Source organism: Mesocricetus auratus, unplaced genomic scaffold, assembly GCF_017639785.1.
Source record: "Mesocricetus auratus isolate SY011 unplaced genomic scaffold, BCM_Maur_2.0 Super-Scaffold_100015, whole genome shotgun sequence".
NCBI classification, from domain to species: domain Eukaryota; kingdom Metazoa; phylum Chordata; class Mammalia; order Rodentia; family Cricetidae; genus Mesocricetus; species Mesocricetus auratus.
Genome location: NW_024429198.1, coordinates 6,441,574 through 6,452,256, shown reverse-complemented (window position 1 = coordinate 6,452,256; position 10,683 = coordinate 6,441,574). Strand labels below are relative to the sequence as shown.

General features: G+C 39.2%; 1 protein-coding gene across 1 annotated transcript; it reads left to right on the top strand.

The window, feature by feature from the left end:
- Positions 1–47: 47 nt before the first annotated feature.
- On the top strand, positions 48–9,235 carry Brix1 (biogenesis of ribosomes BRX1). The gene is made up of 10 exons (XM_040757616.1): positions 48–248; positions 2,462–2,573; positions 4,278–4,321; positions 6,105–6,175; positions 6,488–6,537; positions 6,632–6,705; positions 6,865–6,915; positions 7,051–7,152; positions 8,463–8,591; positions 8,801–9,235. The coding sequence occupies exons 1-10, from the start codon at positions 90–92 to the stop codon at positions 9,068–9,070; spliced, it is 1,062 nt and encodes a 353-aa protein (XP_040613550.1). The 5' UTR covers positions 48–89; the 3' UTR covers positions 9,071–9,235.
- Positions 9,236–10,683: the final 1,448 nt, after the last annotated feature.

Genomic DNA, 10,683 nt, shown 5'->3' with positions numbered 1-10,683 from the left:
TCCTAGTGTGCTCTACCATAGAGAGACCGGAAGGAGGAACGAGCGGCAGGACCGGAAAGTGCGGCTTGCAGCTAACGCGGCGAGTCAAGATGGCGGCGACCAAGAGGAAGCGGCGTGGGAGCTTGGAGGTTCAGGCAAAGAAGCCAAAAAGGAGCCGGAAAGATTCCGGGCAGCCAGCTAAGCAGGCCGCTGGGGAAAAGGAGGTAGAGGAAGAAGATAGAGATCGCATTCCAGGTCCCGTTTGCAAGGTAAAAGGCCCAGCTCCGGGGCGATGCGTGCAGCGTAAGCTTCGTGACCCGCTACGGACGTGACTGTAGCCAAAGCTTCTCTTGTTCACGAGCTTAGGGGCCCCCTGACGGGACCGGACAGTGTTTATGTCTAATTTCCCTGCAGGCGGCCTCCTTGAGATAGCCGTCCGTAGACCGTAAGCAGCTCACAGGGAGGTGAAAGAAAGTCGTATTCTAGTGATGTTTTCACTCGTCCTCCCCCATCTTCCCACGGTAGTGCTTTTCCTTGGTTTTTGTCGTCGTCGTTAGTTCTTTTCCTTTCTGTATTTACTTTATTCCTTCCATATTCTGGCTGGGTGGCCGGTTTCAGACAGGGATACCGAAGCTTGCTTGCCCAGCCTTTATTTTCAAGTCAAGTGTTGTGACCCTAACTTGTTTGGTTGGATCTTTAACTCAAGGGATAATACAAAGCTAGACTAGACCATGGATTTTATTGATGTTCAGCACTGCGACCCACTATATCAAGGTGAGTTTCCCCGGCCCTGGCATCTCGGGAGATGAACAAGACTTCTTCCGGAAACACTGGCGTTTGGAAGGAAAGAAGCCTTCATAGAAAATTACATCTTTGTTCAAAAGGCAAGCGGAGTTAACGTTCAGCCAGCTGAAAACCCCTTAGGCAAGGCGTATTAGTGGAGGAAAAGATAGTACCTTAGACTTGTTAATGTCTGTCCTCAGCTTAGTGTGGTACTATAGCACTTAGGGAAAAGGGAAGTGTGACAGGTGAGTGTAAATTGTAGCCCAGTTTTAATTGACAGTTAAATCTTGGATGCTTGTCTGAAAAAATTACTTTTGAGAAGCATGAGCTGGACTTTTATGTTTTCGATAGATGTTATGTTAGTGCTTCCCCTCTTTTAGGAGCTGGACGGAAACATGTTGGAGTCTATAATCTGAATCACACTATGACACATTCATTGGAATTCATGAGATAAAGATTACTTTTAGGATAGTAAGGAAACATGAAGGACTTAACCCTTTGAGCTGGATTTCAGAGAAAGGGTTTAATTTCGATATTCAAGGAGAGAAAATAATTCATCCATGGCATTAAAATGGGAGATGGAGAAAATATAAAAACTAGAACCTGGTTGGATGAGCAGGTTCAGGGCCAGTGTTGGGCAGTGGTGATATAAACAGTCAAAATATTTTAGAATCCAGTCATAGAGGGTATGTGCCATTTTGAACTTTGGAAATCTCTGGGAGGTAAAGTCATGACTTGGACAGTGCTTTTAAAAGATTAAATTGTGCTAGTTAGGTAACTGTCAGAAGTGCTTTTTGTCAGGGAAAGCCAGAAATTCAAGAGTTTTGCAGCTGATAATCAGTTATAAGGGTTTAAGGACACTGAGTCGGGCGGGAGTCTGGCGTTGGTGGTGCACGCCTTTAATCCCAGCACTCAGGAGGCAGAGGCAGGCAGATCTTTCTGAGTCTACAGAGATACTGTGTAAGATTTACAAATTGTTGTAAAGAGAGCTGATGGTATTTAGTAGTGCTTATGATACCTGTAAGAAAACAAGGGCAAATGGACTATCCAGAGTCTGAGGAAGTAAAATGACAGTAGTAGGAAGAGAGGAAAAGGAAGATGGGAAAGAAATTGGCCAGATAAAAGTATGGCAAAATTTAGTGTTAAACATTGGAGTTTGAGCCGGGCGTTGGTGGTGCACGCCTTTAATCCCAGCACTTGGGAGGCAGAGGCAGGTGGATCTCTGTGAGTTCCAGGCCAGCCTGGTCTACAAAGTGAGTTCCAGGACACCCTCCAAAGCTACAGAGAAACCCTGTCTTGAAAAACCAAAAAAAACCAAAAACAACAACAAAAAAAAAACATTGGAGTTTGAGACTCTAATACATGTATTATTAGGGCTAGAAAGCTTTCTTACCTTTCTGTGGATAGTTAAACTGGGAATCAGCCTAGGGGACTGTAATGGAGAGAATTAAAATTAGAAAAATGAAAGGGTGCTAAGAAAGAAACCTTATAGTAGTTTCTTTGTTTTAGACGGTTCACTACGTTCTCAGTATAGTCTTACATTCCTAGGTTTGAGTGATTCTCCTGCTTGAGTCCCACTAGCTGGGGCTTTGGAGGTATACACCATGTCTGGTTCTGGAAACTTTTAAAAACTGTCAGAAAAACACCAGAGAAGTTTAACACAAGATGTTAAAACCTTTTAATGTTTTCTTTTCTTTAGGGCAAATGGAAAAATAAGGAGAGAATCCTCATTTTTTCCTCCAGAGGAATAAATTTCAGAACAAGACACTTAATGCAAGATTTGAGAATGTTGATGCCCCATTCTAAAGCAGGTACTTTAATATTGTGTACTTCAAAATTATTTACAAACTTTCTTGTTTGCCCAGCCTTATCAGGTAAAGAGCCGCAGTACAAGAGTTGGGGGTATAGCTCAGTCAGTGATATAGAGGGCCCGAGTTTAATTCCCAGAACTGCCATAAAGGAGCTGGGTGTGATAGTTCACAATTATAAGTAGTTCTTAGAAAATGGTGGCAGGCGGATACCTGGGGCTTGCTGACATGTCAGCCTTGCCTAGTTGGCAGACTCTGGGCCAGTTTAAGGATCCTGTCTCAAAAAAACAAGGTGAACCGCACCTGAAGAAAAACACTTGAGGTTGACCTCTGAATGAATGGATAGGGACACATACATTTCTAAAGTTCATTTTTTCAAGTGCCAGATTTTTAAAGAAATTTAATATTTTATAAATTATTGACAAAAATCTACATTTTCTTTACTTTAAACATGTACCTTAATATAGAAACATTTTCTAAAGGTTCAAGGACACTTTCATTACAGTGGCTTCCAAGGTCAGAAGATGGGTGGGATACTAAATAAGGACTGGCATATATTGCTTTCTGAACTTTTAAAACTTTACTGTACATGCTTAAATTTGTTTGTTTGTTTGAAGCAGGGTCTTTGCTGGTTGGCTGTCGTGGAGGTCACTGTGTAGACCAGGCTGGCCTTCAGCTCAAAAAGATCCTCCTGCTTCAGCCCAGTGTTGGGACTAAAGTATGTGCCACCACCCATGGCGTACCAGTGTTCTGTTGTAGAGGCTAGTGGAAACTGTTTGCTCCTGAGTTTAGACTTCTGTACTGCTGTGTGGCTGTGTCCTGAGATGCTTCTGTATTGTGTTTCACATAATGGTTGGTTCTTTAGTGCTTCTCAAGCTGACATTGGCTGTGCTTTCGTCAATCCCTGCAACTAATTCAGAATTTTCATTGGTTCGTTTCATTTCTATGGTTATCCAAAGCCAATTTTAAAATTGGCTTATTTGATTCAAAATTATATTTTCATTAGTTAAAATTGTAAGTTTTGTCCAGGGGTGGTGGCACACACTTTATTTAATTTAGACCCAGCATTTAGGAGGTAGAAGCAACCTGATCTCTTGAGTTCAAGTCCAGCTTGGTCTGCATAGCTTGTGTCTTTATTTCTGGAAGCTAGGTGTAATGGTGTGTAACTTTCATTTCAGTGATAGGGAGATGAAGCAGGAGGATCAGGAATTGAAGGTCACCCTGCATTACATAGGGACTTGAGGCTAGCCTGCACTACATGAGACCCTCTCTTAAAAAATAAAGAAAATAGTTTTTGTTTCGAGCCAGGCCAGGAGGCACAGGCCTATAATTTCAGCTACTTGGAAGCTGGGGTTGGAAAATTTAAAGTTCAAGGCCTGTTTGAGCAAAATTAGTGAGAGTATCTGAAGATAAAAGTAAAAAAAGGGCTGGGTAAAATTTAAAAAAAAAAGGCTATTGCTCAGTGGTAGAGTTCTTGCTTGGCTTGTGCCTCACCCTGGGTTCTAATACCCAATACAGTGGCTAGTATGCACTGCACTATCTGCCCACTGCTTGTTTGGTTTATATGAATGAAGTGGTTAAATAGTTTTTAGGATTAATCAGTCTTAAAAGTCTTTATTGTAGAAATAATTATCTAGATAGCATATGTAATCAAAGTAAGGTAGTCTTCAAATCCATAATTTACTTGCTTTCTTTTTCTTTTTATAGATACTAAAATGGACCGTAAAGATAAATTATTTGTGATAAACGAGGTAATTTTAAAATTAATTACAAATATTTTATCAACTCAATGACTGATTTAACAAAGGTTATTTAGTGACTTGTAAAAAAATCTTTGTGAATAATCCAAATTTTATTAATTTCACTAACCTCTCAGTTATTTTTCTTCCGTGATATCATATATGAAACTTACGGTAGGTACTCATAAGAATTACCAACCAATGTATATAAAATTTAAAAAATGTTGGCTATTTATAGAAAACTTATTGTAAAAAGGTACTTTATCAGTAATAAATGTTCAGGGAAAATTTGTTCTTTGGGTAATACAGACTAGTAATAGTTAAAATTTCAAAGTGCTGTTGAAGATACAAAGCAAAATTTTCTAAACAGTTTTAATATAATTCTTTGGCTGTTGAAAGGCTCTTGTTTGTAGTTTGGCACAAATGTTGATATGACATAGCATTATTGTACAAGCTGTGGCAGCATTGTTGACCAGAACTAGAACAATTCCTTTTGTTGGGGACCTTTCATTCTAGTGAGGGAGATGGGACATAAACAGGATTTACAAATAAAGCAATGTGTGGGTTTTTCATTACTGAGCTAGACTGGAAAAGCCTTTCTGAAGGGGAATTGCCAACTTACTATTCCATATTTAAAGAAAACTGGTGGAAGAGTCTTCCAGTTGAGAAGGCAGATGCAAAGACCTAGAAAATATTTTAAAAAATAAAAGCAGCAACTAAAGATACATGACAAAAACAAAAAAAGAAAGAAAATGTTGTACCTAGAGTTCTTAAGTTGGCAAGTTTCACACCTTGAGTAGTTTGAGTTTACTAACCATAGGCGTTTATTCTTATGGTGCTTTTGTGTTCCTTTTTTTTTTTAAGATTAATTTATTTATTATGTATACAATATTCTGTCTGCATGTATCCCTGCAGGCCAAAAGAGGGCACCAGATCTCATTACAGATGGTTGTGAGTCACCATTTGATTGTTGGGAATTGAACTCAGGACCTCTGGAAGAGCAGGCAGTGCTCTTAACCTCTGAACCATCTCTCTAGCCCGCTTTTGTGTTTCTTAAGGGTGAAATTTAAATCTTGAATATGACCTAAAATGGGCATGGTTGAGAGACAGAGGTAGGCAGATCTCTTGAGTTCAAGGCCAGCCTGGTCTACAGAATGATGGGGGAGTGGGAAGACACACAACATGACACTTTTAAGATGCTGATTAAACCACTTTGAAGCAAGTTTTGCTTACTTTTGACTAATCCTTTAATTTATGAACAAAAGCCTGTGTAAATAAATTAAATTCTATAAAATTAAAAAAACTAAAAATTTGATGGTTAAAATAAAGGGTATCTTTGGTTCTCTTACAGCTATATTTTGTGATGTTTAATTATTGCATCTCTTATACCTAGTGCTTTATTTTGAGTCATTGTAGTTTGTGCATAGGACTATAATCAGGAGAGATCTTCAGTAACAGCAAGGACACTAGTTCTCTAAAATATTAGGCCATCTGGGCCTGTAATCCAACACTTAGGAGAAGGCAGAGTATCAGGATAAGGCTGGCCTGGGCTGCGTGGTACCCTACCAGTAAAAAACAAATACATCATACCATAGACGAGAGTTGAGAGAGTTATTAAACCTCAGGTTTACTTTGAGTAGAGTGCCAGAAAGGAAATAAAATTCTGTGAATAAATATACACAGATTGTTTTTAGTGCCTTGATTAAAACTTTTTGGAGAAATCTGGCTATTTATTGCAGTGAATTAACTTTAGGTCTTAAGAATAATATCTTGTTGCCCCCCCCCCTTTTTTTAGGTCTGTGAAATGAAAAACTGCAATAAATGCATCTACTTTGAAGCTAAGAAAAAGCAGGATCTCTATATGTGGTAAGAGAATACGATAATAGAATTGAGTTGGGACTGTTTAAGTAGGTTTATTCTTTGTACATCTTATAACAGGATCATCCTTTTATGTAAAAGGGAGAACTAGACTGGACTTGTTTGATTATGTAATATTTGAAGCCCCTAAAGAACATTTAACATGAATATTATAGACATGGGCTGTCTTATATTGTAGACATGTGCATTTTATATTAATAGACATCCTGTCTTAACCATACTCGTGCTTTTTTTGTAATGGTGAACATTCACTGCACTGTACATTCTAATCTGTTGAAAAGTTTCCTTCATATATTTCAGGCTTTCAAATTCACCTCATGGGCCATCTGCCAAATTCTTAGTTCAAAATAGTAAGTTTGACTTAACTTCTAAATGAAAATTTTAGCACTGTTTGGGAATAATTGTGTCAAAAGTCTTAACTTTGGTTTCATTGTAATTCTTTAGTTCATACCCTGGCTGAACTGAAGATGACTGGAAATTGCTTGAAAGGTTCTCGCCCCCTTTTGTCTTTTGACCCTGTAAGTTTCTCATTCAGTGTGTGGTCTAACTGTAGTGGTTGACTTTCAGTAGATACAGTTACATAGATAATTCTACTTAGTTAATAATTCTACTTAGTTAATATAAGAAAGTTTTAAAACTCTTGATTTTCAATAATGTGTTCATATTTTTATTTCTAGGCTTTTGATGAATTGCCACATTATGCTTTGTTAAAAGAACTCTTAATTCAGGTAAATAACTTTCCTAGAAGTATTTTTAGGAGTGTATAGTAGATAATTGTCTTCTCTGAACTTGCTTGTTAACTTAGACATCATAGCACATCCTGTGCCTTGGAATGAAACACTGACAGGCTTATTTTCTACAAGATCTTTAGTACACCACGGTATCATCCCAAGAGTCAGCCATTCGTGGACCACGTGTTTACATTCACCATTCTGGATAACAGGATATGGTTTCGGAACTTCCAGGTTAGCTTGGCCTTGCTTTTTTATGGGTTTAAATATATTGAGATATGTAACATTACTAACAATGCAAATGTGTTTTCTTTTGTTTTAAGTATCTCCATGTCTCTTCAGATATTTGTGACAAATGATTGTGTGCTGCCACATACCTAAAATCATCTCTACCTATCTACCTATCTCTCTTTATGGTTGTCAGTTGATGTGACCTAGATCATTTGTAACGTGCCACTGTACTCATTTAAAAAAGGAAAATAGATTGGAAATCTGTGGGCTGAGTGGCTTCCGGCCTTTCCTGAGTCCTGTAAAGGACAGTTCATTGTTTTTCTCCTGAAGGGTTAGAATGTGGAAGGTAGATGGGTAGGATGCTGTGAAGACTTAGGAAAACATACTTGCTATAGTAACAACTTAGGTGAGTCATGGCATGAATCATCAGAAGTAGGGATGGTGATGCTAGAATTCTCTAAGCAGGAATTTATGTGCAGAAAACCCAAGAAGTAGAGAACAAGATTTCATGATGGACACAGGGCTTCTGTCTGCTTGTTTTATAGAAGATTCTTCACAGTATCAATTAAATTTAACTTCAGAGAGTAGATCTATTAAGAATGTGAATGCCTGGCAAAGCCCTGTGACTTCGAGGCCAACCTGTTCAACATAGTGAGTTCTGGGACAGCCAGGGCTATGTAAAGAGATCCTGTCTCAACAGACAATAAAAAGGAACATTAATGCTTGTGAGACTCAAGATATGAAAACACAGGGGTAAAGTTTGTGATGTAAGCATGAAGATGTGAGACGTAAGTGGCACTTGTTTGCAATCGTAGATCTGGAGAAGTAGAGACTGGGGCTTGTTGGCTGGCCAGCCTATTTTAATCTGCAAGTTCCAGGTGCCAGTGACAGGCCATCTGGAAAAGTGGGCTGCTGAGATGGCTCAGCTGGGAAATACTTGTCACTAAGCTTGACAATCTCAGTTTGTTTTGGGACATGTGGTAGGAGAGAACTGACTCCTGTGAGAAGTGTTGTGATTTGACGTTTGCCAAGTTCTCATTTTCCAGATTTTCAATTGTGGTCTTGTGCTTCAATTTTTTGTTTGTTTGTTTGTTTGTTTGTTTGAGACAGTGTCCCTCTATGTAGCTCTGGCTGGTCTGGAACAGATGAGGCATAGATCCACCTGCCTCTGCCACAGCCCCCACTGCTGAGATTAAAAGTGTGCCATGCTTGGTTTATCAATATTTAGAGCATATTTGTGATGACGTCTTGGCTAGCTTACCTTCTGGCAATATTATATCCAAATCAGAGAAGTGTTTCTTTTTTTATTGAAGATTATAGAAGAAGATGCTGCTCTAGTGGAAATAGGACCTCGATTTGTCTTAAATCTCATCAAGATTTTTCAGGGAAGCTTTGGAGGACCAACTTTATATGAAAATCCTCATTACCAGTCTCCCAACATGGTAAGCTGGGCATTTTGATTGTGTGTGTTTTTGGGGATGGGGTTTTATTTATTTATTTATTTTGTAATTAGTGTTTTACCAGCCATATGACTAAATTTGTTCTGCTACACCTATACCTGCAAATTACTACTTGTTTCTAAAAAATGATTCTGGTAAAGAGACATAAGCAAAGGCCTTGTTCTAAAACATAAACTCTTTATTGTGTCTAGCATCGGCGTATTGTAAGGTCCATCACAGCTGCAAAGTACAGAGAGAAACAGCAAGTAAAAGATGTTCAGAAACTGAAGAAGAAAGAACCAAAGACTCTTCTTCCACATGACCCCACTGCAGATGTCTTTGTTATACCAGCAGAGGAAAAACCAGTAGAAATACAGTGGGTGAAACCAGAGCCCAAAGTAGATCTCACAGCAAGAAAGAGGAGGATTTACAAAAGACATCGGAAGCTGCAGCAGAAGATGAACAGAGGGAGTGCAAAATGAACCAGCGGATAACTATCCTTTTTAGTTACTGTTTATTTATTTTGTATTCCATGTGTAAATACTTTTAGTATCAAGAACTAGCTATGTTTAGTTAGGGTGCCATTTTAAAAATTAAAATCTGAAAGTCAGTGTTGGTCTTTTTCTAAATAAAGCATCTCCAGAACACACCAGTTGTTACTTCCTAGTCTTTTCAGTGCCCCTTTAGTACTACTGAATATTAGCACACTTACAGTTTAGGCTTGCCCTCAGTGGTTAGAGTTTTAGATTAGTCAGCCTGAAAGTCAATTAGATTAATTGGGTCCTGATTACTTAAAAAGTGTTAGGCACTTTGAGAGCAGAGTTTGTGCATGGCGGGGGTAAGAGAGTGGGAGAGTGGTCATGTTACTGAGGTTTAACTGCTGAAGACACTATTTCATGAAGCCTTGGGATCTGTTTAAAGAGCACTCTTACTAAACACACTGATTTAAGAATGCTATCTGACCCGGGTGGTGGCGGCGCACACCTTTAATCCTAGCACTCAGGAGGCAGAGGCAGGTCCATCTTTGTGAGTTCCAGACCAGCCTGGCCTACAAGAGCAAGTTCCAGGACAGCCTCCAAAGCCACAGAGAAACTCTGTCTCAAAAACACCAAAAAACAACAACAAAAAACCACTTAGGTTTGAAAACCAACTAAATTTATATTAGAAGCAATTCCTATAGATTATTTACCAGACATTAGAACATTCATATCCTTGTGCGACTTGCCAATGAGAATGCCAACTGTGAAAGGATTTGTGGGTAGGGTATTGGGCTAGTTTTCCTGTGGTAGGGTTGCTTTTCACCTATGTAAGTTTTATGGAGTTAATTTGTTCTAGATAAAATTATTTATCTTTTGATTTTGTCTGTGGTAAACATCCTGACCACAGGCAGCTTGGGGAGGAAGCAATTTACCATTAACTTCCAGGTTCATCACTGAGGGGAGTTAGGGCAGGGACTGAAGCAGAGACCCAGTGGGAGGACAAGAGACAAGACCCAGAGACAAGATTACTGCCTTCTCATCACCCACCACCTGCCTAGGGATGGCAGTGCCCATAGACACGCCCACAGGCCAATGGGAGAGAAGTACTCTCAGTTGTTCCCTCCTCCAAGTGATTAGTTAGCCATTAACTTGTGGAGGTTTTTAGCCCTTCCACCCACAGGTAGCATATATAAAATCAGTGTGCTTAGTAAGAGTGCTCTTTAAACAGTTCAACAGCTCCTGTCTGTAATCTTAGCTCTTTAGAGGCCTACAGTACAGATCTGCAAGTTCAAGACCAATCGGGATTGTGCAGCCAGTCAAAACGAACCAACTAAAGAGGACTGACTGAAATATCCAGGTTAGCCAACTTTACAGTCAACCAGTTGTTACAGACCAAAATAAATGGCTTCACCACTCAAAGTAGCAAAGTGATTTGCAGTTTACAACGACACGTAGCTAAAGGCAGGAAATGTGTATTCCCCACCCCCACCATACTCCCCATCCCTAACTGATTCTCAGAAGAAAGGTCTTGTATTTCTTGCAAACTCAAACTTTTCCAGCCCCATCCATTACCAATTTAACAAATGACTGAAGAAATAGTGTTATTTTATTTTATT

Coding starts and splice junctions, on each gene's coding strand:
- Brix1 (XM_040757616.1), top strand. CDS start 90: ATGGCGGCGACCAAGAGGAAGCGGCGTGGGAGCTTGGAGGTTCAGGCA. Junction 249..2,461: donor TTCCAGGTCCCGTTTGCAAG/GTAAAAGGCCCA, acceptor TCTTTTCTTTAG/GGCAAATGGAAAAATAAGGA. Junction 6,538..6,631: donor CAAATTCTTAGTTCAAAATA/GTAAGTTTGACT, acceptor GTAATTCTTTAG/TTCATACCCTGGCTGAACTG.